The sequence below is a fragment of the Phyllostomus discolor genome, chromosome 3 (genome assembly GCF_004126475.2).
Source record: "Phyllostomus discolor isolate MPI-MPIP mPhyDis1 chromosome 3, mPhyDis1.pri.v3, whole genome shotgun sequence".
Classification (NCBI taxonomy): Eukaryota; Metazoa; Chordata; class Mammalia; order Chiroptera; family Phyllostomidae; genus Phyllostomus; species Phyllostomus discolor.
In genome coordinates this window covers 168,856,823-168,880,516 of record NC_040905.2, presented here as the reverse complement: position 1 = coordinate 168,880,516, position 23,694 = coordinate 168,856,823, and the positions used below count along the sequence as shown (strand labels likewise).

The window sequence follows — 23,694 nt, the reverse complement described above, 5'->3', positions numbered from 1 at the left end:
TAAGTGGCACCAACACTGCATAGTAAGGGATTTTCACTCTCTGTTTTCCCTGTTAGTACTGCCACAGTCTAGGTCATCGCTATTTCTCTTCTGGGTTACTGCCATCGTCTTCTTCCTTATCTCTTATCTCTCTTTTTTGGCTTTTTCCAATCTTTTCCATTTTGAAAATGGAGTATTCTTTCTTCAAATGCAGTTATGTTACCTTTATTTAAAATCCTATTGTCTTGACTTGTTAATGTGTTACCTTTGCATCATCTGACATTTGCTTTTTTCTCCTTCCTTACCTCTGTACATTTCCTGTCAGCTCATCAAAGATTCTTCCTTTTTTGCCCTGGCTGGCGTAGCTCAGTGGATTGAGTGTGGGCTGAGAACCAAAGTGTCGCAGTTCGATTCCCAGTCAGGGTACATGCCTGGGTTGCAGGCCATGACCCCCAGCAACTGCACGTTGATGTTTATCTCTGTCTCTCTCTCTCCTTCCCTTCCCTCTCTAAAAATAAATAAAATCTTAAAAAAAAGATTTTTCCTTTTTTTTTTGTTCTCAGATGTTCATGCCCTCTCTTGTCTTCAGACTTTTTGTACAAATGACTCTTTTGAATACTTTCTTCTGGGTTCATGAGCTGGTTCACACCCACTCCTGGTTCTTTATCCTCAACCTGTCCTTTCGTGTGGTTGATTTGTCCCCATCCTTCAAGTTTCAGCTTCAGGATGCCACTTCTTTTAGAAGACCCTCCCTGAATCCTCAACTCCCAGCTTCACTAAAGTTCTCATTCGGGTGACTTTCTTAAGTGCTGCCAAAGCACCATCGACTTCCTTTATCATATTCTTACCATACTGGATTGTAATTGTTTTTAATTGCATGTCTTCCTGCTAGTTTATGTGTCAGTAACTGCTCTGTAGTTTTTTCATTAATGTACAATGCTTGGTGCCTACCACAAGGTGGATACTACATAAATATTTGCAAATGACCAAATGAGTAAAATTATAAACATATCCAGGAGTCCTGGCCAGTGTGGCTCAGTTGGTTGGAGCATCATCCCTGTAGACTGAAAAGGTTGTGGGGTTTGATTTCTGGTCAGGGCTTGGATGAGAATTAACCAACTCATGTTTCTCTTTCACATCAATGTTCCTCTCTCTCTCTCTCTCTCTCTCTCTCTCTCCCTCTCCTTCCCTCTCTCTCCCTTTCCCCTTCTTTCCCCTATTCCTCTCTCTCTAAATGCAATGAAAAAATGTCCTTGGATGAGGATAAAAAAAATATCCAGGAAAGTGGCTGTTTTTGTGATATCTGTGCTTTGTTTTTTATTCCTTCCTCCTTGCTTTTTGTAGATGCAATAATCTAAAATTTATTTTTCTGAATCATTACATTCATAGATATAACTTGGGATTCATATTTATTTCAGTCCATTATTATATTTTCCAGGCTGGCTTATTTATTGACAAAGGCGTCAAAACCACCAATGCCAGTGCTGCTGACCCACGGGAATACCTCTGTTTGGATAACAGTGCAAGGTAGAACCAGTCCTTTTAAATCCCACTCAAGCATATTTTGCCAAAGCAAAACTCTCTGAGTTAAGCCATTGTGTTCTTTTCTCCAGAAACACATTTAAAATGAAGTTCTCAAAGTTTGCAGGAGGGTTTTGGAAAAACATTTATTCTGCTGTCCTGGGTCCTGGGGCTGGGCTTTTTCACGCTCTCCCTCTTCTCAATAGAAAACTGATGTTAGAGTTGCAGAAGGAGAAAGAAAAAGAGAGAAATATTTTTTTAAAAAGTCCAAATTTTGCCTAAGGTAAAGTAGGATTCATTGAAATATAAGTAAAACTTAAACATTTTTGTGTCATCCCTGAAAACCAAGGCACACAGCATTTATTGTAAGCGGTCAGAATGGAACATTGCATGAAGTCTGTTTCAAAGAGAAAGTTCTCAAAGTTGCTAATCAAGCTAGTGCTGGTTTAGTCATTCATTTGTAGTGTAGATTCACTTCATAGCTCGGCTCTGTTACTCTGCTTTATGACCACAGAATGCGGTCGGGATATGGGTCAGCCTTTCAACCAGATTCTTTTACATGCTACATGAGAGCCAAAATAAATAAAATGTCTCCAGTGGAAATACAGTTTTCTGAAAAAAAGATGGCAACTTAAAGTCATATTCAGTAAGAACGGCGTAGATGTTATTTTTTCATACTTCAAGTCCGTTGACCAAACTTAAGATGTTGAGAGGGTGCTCGGGTCTGTTGAAAGACATCACAGATGGGCGCCACACTGATTGTTAGGGGCCACACTGTAGGTTAGTGAGGCGATTTAGGTGTGAGGCAGGATCCTGGTGACATGGTCATGAAGCATGAGGTCAGGAGTAAACTGGGGCAAGTATACTTAGTAAAATTACTCATCAGGATATCTTAAATGTCCAGCTGAGCCTGAAATATTTTAAAGGAATTATTAGACAGCACTTGAGTTGCTGCAAAACCATGGGCATTATTAATTAAAATACAAGTTACTGTACACCTTATAGCTGAACAAGATATGAAATTGAAAACTAGAGGAGATAAACTTAAGATGAAAATGAAGCCTAGAGATGATGGCAAATTATGAATCAAGAAGAGTATATTATTTGACAGAAAAAAAGTCTTTGCTAGATGGTTGCTGCTACTTTTTTAGTTGGAAAGAGTTCATTATAACTTGTATGTATATTGGTAAGTTAATATTAATAGAGAAATCCTAAACACAATAAAATTGACTCTCTTGCCTGCCTTAAAAAATTATGTGTGTGTGTATGGATAAGGAAATGTATTGCATAATCTATTGATATTTTAATTAGACTTGACAATAAAATAATTTATCCTTAATGGCCCAAGAAGTTTTTTATGGGGTATATGTATATGATATTATGATAATGGTAATTTTTCTCTGCTCTCCATGATTTCTTTTACCAGTTATAAATGCATACATCTTGGTGAGAAATTAGACTCTGATTGGAAGTGGTTATTGAAAAGAACTGATTATAGATGAGAGTAACAAGACATTTGGCAGCTGGTATATCCATTTAATTTGTTTCAGCTAGTAAACAGAATATGCCCACATGCATCGACACGGCCCAGACATGAGTAAAAATGATAAAACTCTAACACAAGTGAGTAATAGGCCAGCCAGTGAATTCAACATCAGGCTCATGGGATCTGGAAGATACTCAGTCTATTCATCACAGAGGAAGTTGACTCAATAGTTAATCGATGAGCCTTTCCTTGTATCTGTAGATGTGAAATTACAGGAATCCAAAGATGGGAAATTTTAACTCAAGAAAATTCTTAGTTTGAGATTGGGAAATTTCCTCTTAAAGTGAAAAAGCATGAGAACCAACAAGTACATTTAAGGCTAAGGACAATTAAGGGAGAAGGTTGGGAAGGATAGTGAAAGCCCAGAAATGAGGATGATGAGAAATTGGGAAGTTGACTACTTTTGCCCACCAAGTGGGGGAGAGGATGAGAAGAAAGGGCAGCCAAGCAAGTGGTCAACTATTGATTTATATAGATACGAATTTCAGAAAAAATGAGATAGCTACAGCAGAGAATCAGATATTTTATTGGTACTTTTTTTTGGCTTTCTTTTATAACATTGTGTATAGTTTTCTTTCCAGAACTCGTTCATCTGCTTGATATTATCTAATGACTGCAGAGCTCTTTGGCAGCAACTACAATGCCAGAAGAGTGGGTGGTGGTGCAGAGTCAGGCTTTTCCTCCCTTAGGTTAGAGCTGTTTAGTGTAAGGGTCATATGCACAATCGAAGGGTGGAGATAATGCTTTCCAGACTGGCCTCTTTAAGGTCTGTTCTCTACAGTTTTTTCACCAAGTAGCAGCTAGTGACCACTTTCTTAAAAAAAAAAATGAAGTCTGGTCATATCGCTTATCTGAGTCCATATTTCTGATGGCTTTTCATCACTTCTGTCTACCATATATATCTTTCTATATTCACCTACTTTATTGAGGTGTGGTTTACATGGAAAAAAGTTGTGTATATTTAATGTATGTACAACTCGCTGAGTGTGGGCATACATACACACCATGAAATCATTACCTACCGAGGCTGTAGACCTCTCTCTCACCTCCCCAAGTTTCCTCCAACCTCCTTTATTATTTCCTAAAGTAAAAGGTTTTTTTTGTTGCAAGAACACTTATAGTATTACTCCCTTAGTACATTTTAAGTATGCAATACAGTATTTTTAGCTATAAGCACTGTACTGTATGGTAGATGTCTAGAGTTTATTTATCTTGCATAACTAAAACTTTATGCTTTTCGACCGTTCCCTTCCCATTTCCTCCTCACCCAGTCCCTGGCAACCACCATTCTATTCCCTGCTTCCTCTGTGGCATTCAGAATAAAGAACTCCATCATTGCCTGGTGCATGCCCAGCTTTCTGTCCTCTTCCCCTTTGCTTCTTAGTCTCCAGCCAGATTGCTTGTTCCCTGAGTGTGTTGAGCTCATTCATGCCTATGGGCCTTTGGACTTGCTGTTCTCTGTGCATAGCTTCTTCTCCTGTCATACACATTTAGTGAGCACCTACTGTCTGCCAGTTACTGGGAGTAGCGTTTGCACAAATGATGTTTCTTGATTGTATGAAAAGCTTGATGTGCTGAATTGGTTTTTTGAAAAACTATCTAGTTGTCTTCTGTCTGCCTGCTCCCCCACCCTCCCTCCCCCGCTGCTTTGTAAGATTAAGATAGAAGTGGTTTTCTAAAAAATAGGTGGCCTTATGGTGTTATTTGAGTTGTTATAGGGGACAGTTTTGACACAATTTTTTTTGACCTTAAGGTCTTGTTAAGTGTTTTAGAAGGAAAAGTAAAATGTAGTCTTTATAATTAATATGTCAATTAAAAACAATATTTTAAATTTGGGCCTTTTTAAGCTATCAAACCCAGTTTATCTCTATATTTAAGATATTTCACCAGTACACAAGTCCAATACTTTTGAGTTCAAATATATGTATGTTAAAATATATGATTAATTAATTTAGTAAATTTATGTTAGTATCATAGAGCTTAAGAATGCTAAAGTATGCCAGTTTTTCTAGTCTGAGGATTTTTATTTTTTGTTTTTTGTTTTAAATGTGTGTTTAGAATGTTCTACAGTGTCTAGTGTCCATTTTATTATATAAGTTGAATAACAAATAACTCAGAAGATCTGAAGGACATTTTCATATTTACATAAATTTATGTTAATAAGTGTAATTATTTTCCTATTATTTGAAATACAAATGATGAAGTTGTATGTTAAGAGGCTTTCTTTTTTAGTTTTGGTCAAGTTTAAGTCTTTTTGACACTTAAGCTTACAATTGTAAATAGCTGATGTCCACTACCTTTTCATTGCTTTTTAAAACAGTCCTTTTTTTTTCAACACCAAGGTTTAGGCCTCATGAGGATGGTGATCCTGAAAAGCCACGTGTTACTGCTGTGATTGACAGGCTCATTGCTTTTAAAAACAATGACCATGGAGCTTGGGTCAGAGGGGGAGACATCCTCGTTCGGAATTCAGCGTGGGTATTCTGTACCGAGTTATTATCTGATGACACTGATGTATTTATGTTCTTACGCCTGCTTTGAAAACCCAGTTGACTGAAAGCACAGTGGTGGTTTCTAAAACAGTGTTATTATTGCTAATAGACAGGACAAGCTCTGAGGGAGTGTGCTAGTGGTAACAGACTGCAAACGCTTGGAATCGTCTCCTTCAACTGCTTTTACTGGAACTGAACTTGTCTGGTGGCATGAAAGGTTTTTGATGAGATGGAACAGAAACTGGGAATTTAACTTTATATAACAAGCAGGGTCTATGTCAGAGAACTCAATGAAGATTTTGTAACTACCTGGATTTTTTTTTCATTTCTCTTGGAAATGCAAAGTTTTTTTGATGCTCTCATACTGCCATTCCAAACAAAAGTTGTCAGTTCCACCTTACTAAGTGTGTTGACTTACGTCTTACCATGACTCTAGGAAGCAAGCATCTCATTTTTTTCCATTTATATAATTTTACGAGTCTGATGTATATTGAGCTACGATTTGGTATTCAATAGTCTAGAAAAACTTTTGCAGGGCAGGCAATGACATTAGCTTCTTGGCATTTTATCATCATCTCTGCCATTTATCATGCAAAAAATTGATATTATATTAAATCAGTAGAAATAGCTTGGGTATTAATGTTGAAGTGTTTTGAAGAGACTACCATGATTGTTTTTAAAACTAATTATAAAAATAATAATGCCAGCTAATACATACTGCTTACTATGTGCCAGGTATTTTTCTAAATGGTTGAAATTAATTAGTATGAGTAATGCTCTTAAGTATCCTATGAGGAAGTTTAAATTGTTATTTTAACTTATGGGTGAGAAAACTGAGGGAGAGTCAGGTTGAGTAATGTGCCCAAGGTCACATAGCTGGTAATTGGCAGAGCTGAGATTTGGACCAGGTGCCTTCACTGTGCAGTCTGTGCTTTTAGTCACTGGGAAGTGAAACTTATTTTTGTGGTCATGGAGAGTAAACATTGGAACCTCCTGGATTTTGTGACAATTAAATATTGAGAGAATACCTCCTCTTACATGATGTGGTAAATTGAAATGTCCCCCATCTTTTTTTTCCTCACAGATTTGCAGATAATGGAATAGGACTCACCTTTGCCAGGTTTGTATTTTTATCCTTCTCTGATTTTAAAGCTGTAGGTAACATGACCCTTAATTTAAATTTTTTTTTTCTTTTTGGCTAACACACTGGAATGTTAGACCATTTATTAGTGCACACACACACACACACACACACACACACAAAAGAGCACCCTCTTCCTGGTACTGCTAGAGGGCCAAAAGTACGTTTTTAATGAGAATTGAATTCACACTGAAGGAGTAGGTAAATTGAGCTGGAATCCCACAGAAGGATAGGCCCATTGTGTTTGTTCTCTTAGAAGAAAACATGAGAGCATTGCATTAAAGATCTAAAAAAGTGTGGGAATAAAGAGGAAGGAAATAAATGTTGGGAGCACATTACATATTTTCTTTCTTAGAAGTTGGTCAAATTTCTCAGTGGTCTTTAAGAACTGATTTTTTTGTGTTATATATTATTCACCTGGTAAGTTATTCTTATTGACATGTTAAACATGCTTGCCATCTAATTGTTGTATTCAGGGTGAGTTTATTGTCCTCATTTGCAATACTGTTGCTTGAGACTAAAGTAGTTGTTGCTGCTAAATTAAATTTCATTTGTTTAAATCAATTTGTAAACCACTAATTTACAATACAATTAATTTGTATTAATTTAGAAAAGGCAACATTTTCACAGTTTAGAAGCACTTTCTGATAACTCAGTAATATATATTTGTAAAAGCTATGGGCTGCTTCGAGAGTTTTTAGCTGTTTGAGTTATAGCTTGCCTTTATTGGACGATTGAAATAAATTTCCTAGAGCTGTGTGGTTAGTGATTATTCTTATTTTAACAGTGATGGAAGTTTCCCAAGTGACGAAGGTTCTAGCCAGGAGGTATCTGAATCTCTCTTTGTTGGGGAGAGCAGGAATTACGGCTTTCTGGGTGGTCAGAACAAGTATTCAGGCAAGGGTGGAATAGACCAGAAGCCTCGGACATTACCCAGGAATAGGTAAGCATTGCTTTACCAGTGGAGAGTTAAATTTAAATAATAAATGAAAACCTAATCCTTATGGAAGTTTCTGTAATAATTCTGGATGATTTGGTTCCATTGTGATGCTTATCCCACCTTATTACTATTACAACTGTTATTATTGCTGTTACTATTTCTGTTATCCTTTGGAATTCCAGAGCATTAACTATTAAACACTTTATAGATTTCATTAATAATTTTATAACAAAGGAACCTGTCTGTCTTTTTTTTTCATTCCTTACATAAGACTTTATATAAACTGGTGACTTTTTTTTTTTAATTTCTTTCTTGAGCCATAGAAAGTTGCCAAACCATAAACTATGATATTAGGTCAGCTTTCCCTAATTTGTGATGTTGGTTTTCAGAAATAGCCACTGGAAAAAGGAAATTACCTATTGAAAAGAGTCCTAGAAAATAAGGGGTGACAGTTGCCAAAGCTGACTCAAAGCCTAACCACGGCTGTAAATTAACAGTGTTTCAGATGTTGGAGGGGACACGGTTGTAGACTTTTGGCATGTTTTCTGTCAAAATAATCAAGAGTCATTAAAATAGCACTTAGCACTAGAAAGATTTTTCAGAGCTTTTAGGGAACTATTAACTAATTAATCCATCCTCAGTTCTCGAGACACGGTTTATAGTTGTCCTCATTTTACTGGTGAGAAAACCAGGTGGAGAAAAACCAGTGTTCTAAAGACCATGTCTCAGAACTAATCTCAGAATTCATGAAGCATCAATTCCCTGTTATATGGACATTGGGCTAGGGTGGGTCAGGGGGATGAGGCAAGGAGACTGTAGCTTTGGGGGCATTGGGGTTGGTGGAAGGGCCTTACTCTCTTCTGGCAGAGGGTGACCTATGCTTGGCCCCTGTCCCTTGTGCTTGTCATTGGGGAAATATTGAATGTCATTATATGCTGCACTCTGTGCAGAACTTCTGTGAGTAAGACCATGGAAGCTGGTAGGAAAGGAACTTCATGGAATTTTAATAGCTAACATTTATTAAATGCTTATGATGTATCCAGCCCTGTTCTAGATACTTTATTACTCACTTAATCCTCACAGAGCTCAGTGAGGTGGGTATTGCCATCATCTACCTTATGAATAACTTAATAAAAGTAGCTGAGGTGGGATTTAAACCCTGTTACTTTGGCCTCACTTTTGTGCTTTTCACATCTGGGCTATAGCTAGTTGCCTCTTCTACAGTGTAGATTAAAGAAGAAATAACTGTATTGGTTGGGGGATGGGCTGCAATGTGATGGCAGCCAATTCAATTTCATTCTTTTTATTTTGCCTTGGCCTCCAGTTTTACTACAAAGTGCTTATTGGTTCCTCGCTAAGGAGAATTTTCCAGAAACAGATTCCAGTTGGTGAATTGATCCAGTTTTATTTGACTGTGTCTGTACAACTTTTTCTGTGAAAGAGAACTATTTTGGGATAGATCCTTAGAAGTACATGAAGATGCATAGTTTTTTTTCAGCCAGGCAATTTGATATTTTTTTCTAGCATATATTGTAAGACACTGCCAATTTGTAAACTAATTAGTTGCTATAGGAATCATGTGTGACTCCATCAAATAATTAATAGGGGAGAAACCTAAGGGATACAGAATATTACAGGTTTTATACGTTAATTCTGGTTAATAATATATGATTAAAGTGTTTGTATTTGGACAGAAAGGAAGAAAATGGATAAAACTAATCTCTAAATCTAGCTAGCCATAGTAAGCCTTCAGGAATTATACTTGTGTACTTTTGACTGTATCATTTTACCTTATTACTATCTTTTAGTGGCTTGAAAGGCGCTTCTCTCAGTTTAAGCACAGATTCATCTTTTGTTCTCATGTTAGAGGTTTTGGAACCAAAACTAAAGTTATATGCATTACCAAATAGAAGGTCTCAACTATTGATTCAAGGAAGCAAAAGTCACCTCTTCAGAGAGCCCTCCATTCTCTCCAAAATAGCATCTCTCCTCCCCTAATGTATTACTGTGTTTTAACTGTCTCCATGGCACTTACCTGTCGTTATCCTTTGTTTTCCTGTTTATTTGCTCTTCCCTCCACAGTGTATATTTCAGTTGATTAGGTATCTTGTGTTGGTTACCACTGTGTTCTAGAATTGTGTTTTGCAGATACAGAGTATTCAACAGTATGCATAAAACAGATAATAATGTAAGTGAAGCGCTATTCAGGGAATGGACCCATGTGCATTAAACAAAACTTTGTATTTCAACAGGACCTTCCCGATTAGAGGCTTTCAGATTTATGACGGGCCCATTCATCTCACCAGGTGCACATTCAAAAAATATGTGCCAACTTCAGATAGACATACCAGTGCTATCGGCTTCCTCATGAAGAACACCTGGCAGATAACCCCCAGAAATAACATCTCCCTTGTGAAGTTCGGTCCACATGTAAGTATGTCCTTACAGTTCCTTCATGGTGGGTGAATGCGGTGGGAGAAGGAGGGGTGGCACGTTCCCAAAGACAGAGACAGAGACAAAGGGTTCATACCAAGTCTTTATGACTGGCCCGGGGAAGGGAGACATATAATATGTGCCAAAGAAACTCGTAATTTCACTATGTCCCATTGAATTCAAGGTGAGAATGGAAGTTCCATGTGACCTAGGGTATTTTTTAACAATTAGGTAACAACTTAAAAAGAAAAATGACCTAAAGTGATAACATGGGGAAAAGGATTGTAGAGTTTCATAAGAAACTAGGACACAGTTTTGGGAAATTCAGTGAACTGATCCATGAAGAGATTTGGGATCTGCATGGAGCGTTACTTGTCTGGGTCTCTCCCTCTGGGAAACTACAGGATAAGAGGTTGGGAAAGGAGAGGGATAGTGGCTGGTGTGAAACACATTGTTTATGGTGAAGGGCCTTACTCGCTTCTGGCAGAGGGTGACCTATGCTTGGCTCCTGTCCCTTGTGCTTGTCATTGGGGAAATATTGAATGTCATTATATGCTACACTCTGTGCAGAACTTCTGTGAGTAAGACCATGGAAGCTGGTAGGAAAGGAACTTCATGGAATTTTAATAGCTAACATTTATTAAATGCTTATGATATATCCAGTCCTGTTCTAAATACTTTATTATTCACACTAAGGCAGTGTTTAGACTGTGTTTTAATTTGGGACTATAGCTATTTTTTTTAGTGAGAGGGGAGAGTTACATGAATAAGTAACTAAAGCACTTGGAGAGAAATAAAATGATTAACTAGCTTGGGAGTTAAACTTACATTTTTATTTAATCGAGGTATACTTTGATACAGACAAATGCACAGATCTAAAGTGTAAAGTTTATAATTTTTAACAAATATGTATGACTGCTTAATTTCTCTTCCCACAACCATTCTAATTTCTCTTACTACAGATCATTTTTGTCTGGAGAGCAGGTAATAGTTTTTAATTAGAAGAAAGGTAAACCACTGAAGATGACCTTTAACCTTTGTTAATTGAACTCCACAAGGCTTTGGAAATTTTTTCCTCCCAACCATGTCATATTTAATGGAAAGTTTTGATTGACTCGGTGCCTTAGTTGACAGCTATGAACTGAGACTCCGCACTGCTTTAATCTGACAGCAGTTAGAATGCACATGCAGCAGTATCCTTGCAGGGGATGCTGACTGAGACTGCAGCAGCCCTCATTTTGAGATGTCCTTGTTTCTCACTGCCATCAGGTCTCTCTGAATGTCTTCTTTGGAAAGCCTGGCCCCTGGTTTGAAGATTGTGAGCTGGATGGTGACAAGAACTCCATATTCCATGACATTGATGGCTCCGTGACAGGATACAAGGACGCTTACGTGGGAAGAATTGACAACTACCTGATCCGCCATCCTAGCTGTGTAAATGTTACCGAGTGGAACGCAGTGGTCTGCAGTGGAAGCTATGCCCAGGTAGGCCAATGCCTCAGGACGCCTGGTTCCTTTTAGGCTCCTGACGTCACTGCTTCTGCCACGGGTGCTCCTCAGCTCTTCAGCATGATCGATACTTTCCAAAGCCTGATTTTCTTTAGAAAAAAAAAAAAAGAAAAAATTCAATAGGAACCATGAGCTCATAGAATTGTATTTCAATCTCCCTGACTCCAAACCAGTTCAACAAGTCAAATCTTGAGTCCAGGAGAGGCGAGATGGTTTGCCCTTGGTTAAACATGGTTGGGATGTAGTTGGGGTGAGAACCTGCATTTCCGGAGTCGTAGGCCAGGGTTTCACCATGTTACAGTTCTGCCCCCAGAGAGGGAGCTTTATTCTTTGCTTTCAGGAATGTCATCTGTATTAAATATGGGAATCTGAATTTTGGGGCAGAATATCAGTATCATATGGGAAGTGAGGTGTTCCCAGAGAAAGCTGGGAATCAGAAATGAGTGGACAAGGAGGAATCCAAAGCAATTCTTTGAATTATATTATGATATACTATCTATTAATATAAAAACATGAACAAGATGGTATAGATTGGAAACACCTCTTTGGAAATGTTAAGCTACTGTGCATTTATTAATTGGATGCCTGGTATGAGAGGATTGACTCATTTGGAAGGTAGTACGTTAAGAGCACAGATGCTTGAGTCACAGTCTCTGGGTTTGGCTTATTATTTCCTTAAATATGAGTTGAGCAGTTAATTAACTGCTCTGTGACTATGCACAATGAGGATAATACTAGTTCCTCTCATACAAGGCTATTGTGAAGAAACAAAGTATGGCTTTATGTAAAACGTTTAGCCCGCAACCTGGCACATAGTGAAGTGTTTGCTGCAATTAATATTATTTGGGGAACAGAGCTCTAAGTTGCAATAATGATTTTAATAGTTATATTTGGATGGATGGTGAGGTTACAATTAGGGGTACCAGTTGCCCAGAATGTTGAAGGGAGCAAAGTTTTATTTCCATATTTTATACAATTAAATGGTAGGATTTAATGTTGTACATCAAGGGAGAAAAAAGATAAAGGAAAAAGAAGAATTAGAGCATGGACAGGAGAATTAAGGGAACAAACAGCAAGGGATCTTCCAAGGGGAATTGGCCTCTGATAGTCCCAAAGGCAGGAAAGAAGTCTTCCTTGACTATTAGCTGCCAAATGCTCTTATTTTTAAAGAGGGTTCTTGGGGAAGGACTAGTCTGTGATGAAGCCCCTTTCCCAAGCTCTGGCTACTTTGCCTGTCAAGTAGCATTCGTGGGCTTCTGCATTTCAACTTCTTGAGCCTCTTCTGGTTTTTTAACCACCGATGCCTTTTATAGTGGAAGCTTCTTGGAGCAGAATTCTTTATTGCTCCTCTGATTTCTGGATCATGACTGCTAAAGAATGTTATGATTTTTTAAGTAAAAAAAGAAAGAACTTTAAAAATATTTTTATCTATTGACAAGACAAAGGACTTAATAAGGATAAAGACTGGAGAGATTTTGTGTTTTTTTTTTAAATGTAATATTAGCTTCTTTGTTGTGGGATTTCCCATTCCTGTATATTTTATTCTTAATCATAATAGTCTCCTAAAATTAAGTTGACTCATTAATACCTAGGAAGTGATAGAAATTCTAGAATTAAAATAACAAAACAAAGTTTTAGTCCTTTTGTAGCTGCAGTTTTTTTGAAATTTGTTGCTATTTGTGTGTATTTAAAGGTGCACTCATGTGTCTAGCTTAAAATGATGTGTGCTCACCAATGAGAACTTTCTATTTTAAAGTGATTACCAATGGGTCTTTAAACTCTTTGGTTTATAATATGTTTGAGATTGTGAGCTTGATCCCTCTATCTTACAAACCAGGGTAGTAATTCTATTTTTTTTTAAGATGAAGATATTTCCCAGGGGGCTCTGGGAATGCCAGGACCATGGGTTAGATATCTTCTTCTGAAAATTTGGAATTTGGGTTGGTAGCTCAGATCTGCAGATGTTTCTTGTTACTGAGCTAATGGATGATACTGTATATTTTTAGGCCAAAGATAGAAGCAAACCTTAAGACAGAACAAGCATTATTTAGGTATTTGTAAGTTTATTTTAATGGAATGTCCGCTCCTTGATGGCCCAAGGGATAAAAGAGCTCAGGAAGAAAGGTGGCAACATAAGGAGAATTAAGGTTACATGTGCTGCTTTAAAACCTTGTTGGATTTGAAAGGTGGCAGGATATACATTGTGTGTGTGTGTGTATCCTACATTTATATACCTATTATATAAAACTATATTTAATTGTATATGTAAACATATTTAATTATGTTATATAAATTTATTTAAGTAATATATTCAAGTATATATTAAGTGGGTATTTGAATAAAGACAATCTCAAAATATATATTTTCTGTCTTTTTATTTTAAATTTTTAAGTGGTATCAGTAGGGAAGAGTATATTGAAGTAGTCAAATGTGAATGAGAGTTAAGAAGGTTTTCTGTCTCAAAGGATGTATATTTGAGGAATTAGTTGGGAAAAATTGTAGAAATGACTGGAAGAGAAAAATAGGCATATTGTGGCTTAAATACAATATTCTGCAAATGTTTTAATACTTCTGGGGAAATCTGTTACAGGTTACTCATTTGTTTTAGAAAATTGTTCTGAGGTTTGTTCTTTGGAGGATGTATTCGGGGAAGACTTTGTTTTGGCACAACAAGGGGCTCAAGTGCCACTGCAATAAATTAGGACTTTCAAATAAGTCTCAGTTTAATATGTTTTTCCAGTTTTTGCAGAGTGCTTTATAACCTCCCTTGTTTTTTGAAGGGGTAAAAAAATGACTTCTTGGGCTGATGTACGTCATGGAAAAATTGAAAGCCAAAACTAGAGTATTTACATTTTCCCTCTCTTGTTTTAGAGGAAAGTCTCTCAGATTTGAGTAGAGGATATCAGTTTTCACATTAATTTACTAATTTCTTGTATGTGTATTCTTCAGTTGAGGGATTTCTCTGACAGGCTACATAAGCCACAGAGATTTTATATTCTGATGAATAAGCTGGCCCGTTGTGGTGGAAGAGATGATGACGGTCTTGGCCAGCAGAGCGCATGGTCTGTTTTCACCATTTCAGTTTAAGCAGGCTTCATTGTAAGTGTGGCTTATGATGAAGTTGGCTACTACTTGTTTAGTCTGGCACAGATCACCAAATCTTTCTTTTGAAAGTAGAGACACTTGCATTTGTACTGGAAATGTTTTTAGCTCTTTAATTGTTCATGCTCTTCCCCTTAATTCTTAATTCATTTCTTAAAGGTCTATGTGCAAACATGGAGCACTCAGAATCTGACTATGACCATCACACGAGACGAGTATCCATCCTACCCGATGGTGCTTCGGGGCATTAACCAGAAGGCTGCCTTTCCACAGTACCAGCCTGTGATCATGCTGGAGAAGGGGTATACCATCCACTGGAATGGGCCAGCGCCGAAGACTGTGTTTCTATACCTCATAAATTTCAACAAGTATGCTTCCATTACTCTTTTTTCAAATAGTTGAGCAAGTAGGAATTTAGTGGAGAAAAAATGATAAATAACAATGCTGATTTCATCTGCTTCATTCCTCTCATAGGGAGGCTGTGTATTTTATGTGGATGAGATTAAGAGATTACACAAATTGAATCTTTTCATTTTGAAAAGCATTTCTTTTTTACTGTGGTCAAGTTTCTGTGTACAGAAAGCCATTTACCAATAGGTTCTAATATAGTCTGCTGAACACTTTAATTCCCTTTAGTTGGGATGGGAAGTTTTGCCTTTTTTAAAAAGATTTTTATTTATTTATTTTTAGAGAGGGGGGGAAAGGAAGGAGAAAGGGAGAGAAATATCATTGTATGGTTGCCTCTTGTGTGCCCCCTACAGGGGACCTGGCCCGCAACCCAGGCATGTGCCCTGACTAGGAATCAAATGTGACCCTTTGGTTCGCAGGCCAGCACTCAATCCACTGAGCCACACCAGCCAGGAGAAGGACGGGAAAAAGTTTTATGTGGTATTCAAACTGAGCAATTGATTACCTAGGAAATAAAAGGATTTTTTTTTTTGAGGCCAAGTTTAGATTTGACAGAAGAGATAATGGTGTGATTGATTAGTAATGTCTGTTGTGGGTAAGAGGGCGAGGTTTGTGGCATGAATGCTGGGTATTTACCACTCCTGCCTGAAAGCATTTTATATCCCTTCTTGATTTCTCAGTTGTCTGCCAAATATCACTTACAATCAAAGGCTCAATGTTTCCATTAATTTATTTAAGTGTTTACTGTGTGCCAGAAAATGACGAGTGAGAAAAGTACTTGTCCTCTAGGAGCTCACAGTATACAGGTACAAAAAAACTGGAGAAAATTGATAAACCAATACAATTTTTTTTAATGGACAAAGGGTAAAGCAACTATTTCTGCCTAAGGGAGTTGGGCCAGGCTGTGCTGAGAAAGTGATACTGAGTGATCTGTCTTTTTATAAAAGCAACAGAGCTGGGGGAGGGCTAGTTCTGTTCAGGGACTGATGGATGCAGTGTGGTGGGAGCATAGGGTGTGTTGGGGGAAACAACAAAAGGTGAAACTAGACAGGAAAGAGGGTACGCTTTTGAAAGGCAGAGTTAAATCAGTCCAGATCTGTATGGTGGCTAGCCCTTGTGACTCCATGAAACTGCTCAGATAAGAGGTGGACACAGAATATGTAGGAAGTCAGTTCTGAGCGGGTCACTTCCAAGGATTGGTGAATGCCATGGTGGATGCTCTTATTCTGAGAAGTGAGGTCCCTGACCCAAGCTCTCCCCAGAACCATTACTATTTCCCTATGACACTTGTTGCTGCTTTTCTGTGTCCTTGCTGGAGAGTCGCACCACCACCTGCTGAGTCAATAAAGCCACAAGTCCCAGCACTCATCCTTCTCGCTTCCTTTTCCCTCATCCCTCTCATCAGTGACCAAACCCGGCTAGTTCTGTGTCTTCAATGTGGTTCCAATCTCTCCACTTCTTTCCACCCCCACTGTTTGTGGCTGAGTTTAGGCCATCATCATCATTTGTCTGGGTCCCGCTTGGTCTCCCTACCTCTAGTCCTTAGTCCATATTGTGTCCAGGGTGAGGTTTCTAAAAGCCAACCCGATATTATCACTCCTGTCAGTGAGCTGCAGTGCAGCCAATGAAAGAAGCAAGTGAGGTCGGAGAAGACTGATGAGAAATATCAAAAAGTGATCACTATGCCCTGGCTGGCGTAGCTCAGTGGATTGAGCGCGGGCTGCGAACCAGTCATTGCAGGTTCGATTCCCAGTCAGGGCACATGCCTGGGTTGCAGGCCATAACCCCCAGCAACCACACATTGATGTCTCTCTCTGTCTCCCTCTTCCAACTCTAAAAATAAAGTAAATAAAATCTTTAAAAAAAAAAAGTGATCACTAATCCAAAAACTTATATCTGGCAGGTTATGAATTTTAGGAGAGATATTACAACCAAATGGTATATAGGGTTCTGTCAGTGTCATGTACAACTTTTGAACAAATACCAAGTAAAAACATTTTAAAGTGAAAAAAGGCAGAACCTAGAAGTTTCAAAAAGTCACATGGCTTTGAAATTCAGTCAAACTTTCCCTGTTTAATTAGCTGAAAGTTTGTAAAAATTACATCATGGGCAGAGGCAAGAGGAAGAGATGGGCAATCTTATTTTTCCAAATTTAATATAATTATAGAGAGGTCATAGATTTTGTCATAGTGCCACTTTGGAAAATAACACTTTAAAGGTTATAAAAGCTGTACTTATTCATTCAACAAAATAAGGAAAATGCAGAAAAACATAAAGAAAATTGAAATAACCTGTAATTCTCCTAAACAGTGTAAGGCATTGTCAACATTTATAGTGTTCTCTCTCTCTACCCTCAAATGTTTTCTGAGCATGTAGATGTATCAAAATTTATTTAACTACTGTCTTACCCCATATAAATTTAGGTTGTCTTTCTCCTGCCCACCTCTCCCTTTGCTATTATAAATATACCACAGCCCTGTCTGGTGTGGCTCAGTGGATTGAGTGCTGGTCTGCAAACTAAAAGACCACCAGTTTGATCCCCAGTCAGGGCACATGACTGAGTTGCAGGCCAGGTCCCCATTTGGGGGCATGTGAGAGTCAATTGATCAATATATCTCTCACACATTGCTCTTTCCCTCTCTTTCTCCTTCCCTTCTCCTCTCTAAAAAGCAAATAAATAAAATATAAGATAAATAAGTAAACCACAGAGAACATTTTATTTTTTTACATTTTTATTCTGTTAGAGTTGTCCCCATTTTTCCCCTTTGGTCCTCCTCCATCCAGCCCATCCCCTGCTCCCATGGCCCATCCCACTCTGTTGTCCATGGATCATTCATACATATTTTCTGCCTAATCCCTTACCCTTCTTTCTGCCATTCCCCCCACCACTCTTTGCTCTGGCAGCTGTCTGTCTGTTCTCTGTTTCCATGTCTCTGATGGTGTTCTGCTTCTAGTTTATTTTGTTCATTAGAGTCCTCTTATAAGTCAGATCATATTGTATTTATCTTTCACTGACTAGCTTATTTCACTTAGCATAGTTCTAAGTGAACTCCAGTTCTATCCATGCTGTCGCAAAGGGTAGGAGCTCCTTCTTTCTTTCTGCTGCATAGAATCCCATTGTGTGAATGTACCACAGTTTTTAATCCATTCATCTACTGATGGGCACTTAGGCTGTTTCCAATACTTGGCTATTGTATGTAGCGTTGCTGTGAACATAGGAGTGCATAAGTTCCTCTGAATTAGTGTTTCGGGATTCTTAAGGTATATTCCCAGCAGTGGAATTGCTGGGTGAATTGGCAGTTCCATTTTTAGTTTTTTGAGGAAATTTCATACTGTTTTCCACAGTGTCTGCACCAGTCTGCATTCCCACAGACAGTGCACTAGGGTTCCCTTTTCTCCACATCCTCACCAGCACTTGTTTGTTGATTTATTGATGATGCCCATTCTAACAGTTATAAGGACATATCTCATTGTGGTTTTAATTTGCATCTCTCTAATGGCTAGTGATGTTGAACATTTTTTCATATGTTTATGGCCCATCTGTATGTCCTCCTTGCAGAAGTGTATATTCAGGTGCTTTGCCCATTTATTAATTGGATTGTCTTCCTGGTGTGGAGTCGTGTGAGTTCTTTATATATTTTGGAGGTTAAACCCCTGTCTGATGCATCATTGGCAAATATGTTCACCCTTTTCATTTGGAAGTTGGTTTCTTTAGCTATGCAAACAGACACTTTCTAATTGATGTAGTTCTATTTGTTTATTTTCTCTTTACTTCCCTTGCCCTAGGGGATATATTGGCAAAAATATTGCTACGTGGGGTAACTGAAATTTTATTGCCTATGTTTTCTGCTAGGACTTTTATGGTATCACAACTTATATTTAAGTTTTTAAAATTAACTTTGAGTTGTTCTGGCATATGATGTAAGTTGGTGGTCTAGGTTTCATTTTTTGCATGAAGCTGTCCAGTTATCCCAACACCATTTATTGAAGAGGTTATTTTTACTCCATTGTATGCTCATAGCCCCCTTTGTTAAATATTAATTGACCCTAGAGGCATGGGTTTATTTCTGGGCTCTCTATTCTGTTCCATTGACCTACGTGTTCTGTTTCTTAAGCAGTACCAGGCGCTGTTTTGATTATAGTGGCCTTGTAGTATAGTTTGATATCAGGTATTGTGATCTCTCTAACTTCGTTCTTCTTCCTCAGATTGCTGGGGCTAGCAGGGTCTTTTTTGGTTTCATGTAAACTTTTGAAGTATTTGTTCTAGATTAGTGAATTATGCTATTGGTATTTTATAAGAATTATGTAAATATATAGATTGCTTTGGGTATTATGGACATTTTAATGATGTTAATTCTTCCAATCCATGAATAGGGTATATACTTCCATTTATTTGTATCTTCATGAATTTCTTCTCAGTGTTCTATATATTTGTGAGTACAGGTCTTTTACCTCCTTTGTTAAATTTATTCCTAGGTACTTCTTTGTTGTTGTTGTTGCTATAGTAAATAGAATTTTTCTCTTAATTTCTCTGCTGATATTTCATTGTCAGTGTACAAAAATGCCATTGATTCTGAATATTGACTTTGTATCTCCCTCCTTTGCCGAATTCACTTATAGCTGAGCAGTTTTTGGTGGAGCTTACAGGGTTTTTTATGTTTCTGCAATGACATTTTTTACTTCCCTCCTTTCTGATTTGGATGCTTTCATTTCTTCTTCTTGTCTGATCACTGTGGCTAGGACCTCCAGTACTTTGTTGAGTAAGAGTGGTGAAAGCAGACTGAAAGCAGACACCCTTCTCTTGCTCCTGATCTAAGGGAAATATTTAGTTTTGTCCCTTGAGTATGACGTTGAATGTGGGTTTTTCATATATGGCCTTTATTATGTTGAGGTATATCCTCTATTTCCACTTTGCTGAGGTGTTTTTATCATAAATGGGTACTAGATTTAATCAAAGGCTTTTCAGCATCTGCTGATATGATTGTGCAATTTTGTCTTCATTTGTTTATGTGATGTATCACATTTACTGATTGGTGAGTATTGTACATCCTTGCATCCCTGGAATAAATCCCACTTGATCATGGTGTTATGATCTTTTGAATGTGTGTTGAATCTGGTTTGTTATTACTTTGTTGAGGATTTTAGCATCTGTGTTCATCAGAGATATGGCCTGTAATTTCCTTTCATTGTTGTGTCTTTACCTACTTTTGGGATTATATAATAACTGGCCTCATAAAAGAGTTGGGCGAGACTTCCCTCTTCTTGAATTTTTGGAATAGTTTGAGAAGGATTGGTGTTAGTTTCTTTGAATGTTTGGTGAAATTCACCCTGTGAAGCCAAGAACATCTTTTTTAAGTACATTTTGGTCTCTATTTTAATTATTCTTTAGAGGGATTAGTGAGTGGAACCTATGTGAACAATTTTAAGGCCCTTTTTACCTATTGTTTTAAAAATTCTTTGGAATGATTTAAGTTCTGGAAAATGGATAGTGATGATGTTTGCATATCTTATGATATACTTAATACCAGTGAACTGTACAGTTAAAATGGCTAAAATGGTAAATTTTATATTATGCATATTTTACCACAATTAAAATATACCCCCAAAAAGCAAATGATAAAAAGGGGAAATATTTTAATGGTTTTTAAAAGTATTAATTTTCCCCGGCTGGCGTAGCTCAGTGGATTGAGCACGGGCTGCGAACCCAAGTGTCACAGGTACGATTCCTAGCCAGGGTACATGACTGGGTTGCAGGCCATAACCCCCAGCAACCACACATTGATGTTTCTCTCTCTCTCTCTCTCTATCTATCTCTATCTCCCTCCCTTCTCTCTCTAAAAATAAATAAATAAAAATCTTAAAAAAAAGTATTAATTTTATATCTAAGGATTTTAGGTAAGAAAAAAGACTATGGCAGTTTGGTCCCATGCATCAAAAGCTTTACAAATATACATACCTTATATTCAGATTTCACCACACTAGGTATTTATCCTAGTGTAATATAAAGATAAAAATTGATTTAAGAACAAAAAAAATTTTTGGAAAGATTTTACCAATGTATACTTCTACTATCAGGCCACTCTGACCATCTCACTTAATGGTATTATCCTCTGGTAGAGTCTAAGTCCGTCTTATTCAATTCCGACTCACATTCCTGCATATCCTGTTGAAACCAGAAAGTTACTGTAAGCCATGTGATTGTTGTACATCTGTTGACAGGAGAAATTTGGGTAACATTTAAAGGTGGATGATTTGTTAGTCAGGGCGTAGGACTTCCATTGTTAGTGGCTCAACACGCAGTAGACATTTAAGGAGAAAAATCATGGCTGATATTTACATATGCTGTAATGCCCAAAATATATTGGCTCAACTGTGAACTCATTTTTTAATTTCTCTCTCTGATAGGAATGACTGGATTCGAGTTGGCCTCTGCTATCCATCAGACACAAGTTTTCAGATTAGTTTTGGCTTTTTACAGCGGCATAATGGCTCCTTATCCAAAATGGAAGAATATGAGCGTGTGAATTCACTGGAAGAATTGCAGAAGGAAGCAGTCTGAGAGGAAATGTCTATTTTGGACTCTGGCACGGGGTAATTCAGTGTAACTAGTGAATGAGAGTTGTTGCTATTTTTCTTTAATGGTGAATTACTAGTTCTTCAGCCTACTAAGAATAGGCTATGATGTGATGGCTCTTTAGACAAGCAGCTGATGTGGGTAATTCTCTGCTCATCCACTATTACAGGCTTAGAGGACTAGAATGACTCATAATTATAGTCAGCAGTGGGAAGTGAGTGAAGATGTTTTTTCGTATGCCTATTAAAGCAATTTAGAGAGGGAAATATCCTTGTCAATAAAGAACCAGTAGGCCCAATTAAAACTTAAACTTATTTCTTTTCCATAACAACTCTTTTAGATGATTATTTACATATGATATAATTCATATCTCAATGAAAGCTTTTTTTTCCTTTAAAGCTATCTCTCAAGTTGACCTTGAGTTTTAAAACAAAATCACTGTATAACCATGGCATGTTTGCTTTCAACTTTCTCTAGGCTGCATCTTTCCACTTTTTAATTCTAATCCTGTTCATCTGGGGTCCTGTTGGCTTTGTCTGCTCTTATCCAGTTACAGTCTCTCAGCCTTTGGGTGATGGTAGGCTCAATCTCCGTACTCTTCCAGCAACTAGCATGCTCCTTAGCCATTCCCTAAGCTGATATTCCACCTACATGCCATTGCTTAGGTAACATAGTAAAGATACTAATGCAAATGAGATGGCATTTCTTCTGCAAATTTGTAGACCATTGAAGGATGTGGGCATTTAAAGTAGGTAACTGGAGAGTGAAAAGTATAATGCTAAAAGTCCTATTGTGGGATATTTAGTGTACCTTTGACATAGCCCAGAAGTTTGGCCTAAGGTAATTAGTGACATCCAGAGAGTGACACAGGGGTGAATTCTTGAGGAATAAGTAGGAGGAGATGGGAAAAGAAATGGGTGAATTGTCCCAAGAACAATGTGGATGAATGCATGGAGGCATGGAAGAACGTGGCATGGCATGTTCGGGGGAAGACAAACATTCAGCCTGGGATGAGGGTGGCAAGTTTGATTGGGGGAACAAGGTTGGGGGTTCAGTCAAGTGCCTTGTTAGGCTTTGAATAAGATGCAACTTATTTGCCCTCCTGGGTCCCTCCAGCAGTCAGTGTGATTAGCTTAAATCTTTTTTTTTTTTTTTATCATAGTTACCTTTGATTTTCAGTTTGTAATTAGACTTAACCTACTTGGACTTTTAATCTATACATGACAGAACTTCCATGTTCTCAGTTGATTTTTCACATAAAACAAATAGAACAACCAAATTTGTAAGGACAGTCGGGTGATCACAAATTAATGATTAAATGTGTAAAAAAGATGGGAAATGTGTTATCATCTGGGTATTCCTAGAATCCCTTATCCTTTGGGGTTATAATTCTTTTTAATTCTGTTCATTTTGATGACTTTAATTATACATCAAAAGGCCCATGCTAATCAGGTTTGTGCCATTCCTTATATATATATATATTTATGGTTAAAATTACTAGATGTTGGGACAATGGTTGATTTTTACCTCATAACTGCTACTTTGCATTGTGTCACTTGACCTCGTATTAAAAAATGTGAGTTCTTGATCTTCAGTATCAGTCACATCTGATCAAAACCTTGACTTCCTTTGCTTTAGGAGGACTAGGTTTGCTGAGGCATGTTGGACTGCTGCCTGGAAGTTACTTCTCCATTCATCTGGCAGTAGGAGGATAATTTGGAGTCTGTGGGACTGCTCATTTCATTTGATTTTGGCCAAAGTACAGACAGAAGGACCTCAGGCCATCTGAGCTTAGTAGACATCACAGGAATTGATTTCAAACTATTTCTTAGTCTAAGAGCCAAATGAATTCACAGTTTCTGTTTTTATTTGAATTTTGTGCTTTAAACTAAAATGATTTATAAACCAAAAAAATAGAGAAACAAAGAAAGAAAGAATAAACCGTGCTAGTGCACTAAATTCTAAACTCAACACAAGTATAAAGTTGTTCTAAGGAATTCTTGAGACAAGCCATATTCCTATCCTTTCAAATCACTTGTTGAATTAATT

At 37.6% G+C, this 23,694-nt stretch overlaps 1 protein-coding gene across 1 annotated transcript in view; it reads left to right on the top strand.

Annotated features, from left to right (window-relative positions):
* CEMIP2 (cell migration inducing hyaluronidase 2) overlaps positions 1-23,694 on the top strand; it is a 74,748-nt gene that overhangs the window by 39,541 nt on the left and 11,513 nt on the right. The window contains 8 exon segments of the mRNA XM_036021740.1: positions 1,418-1,506; positions 5,389-5,520; positions 6,623-6,658; positions 7,467-7,622; positions 9,872-10,049; positions 11,322-11,537; positions 14,823-15,031; positions 21,477-21,662. Coding sequence (XP_035877633.1) covers positions 1,418-1,506; positions 5,389-5,520; positions 6,623-6,658; positions 7,467-7,622; positions 9,872-10,049; positions 11,322-11,537; positions 14,823-15,031; positions 21,477-21,662 — 1,202 coding nt within the window.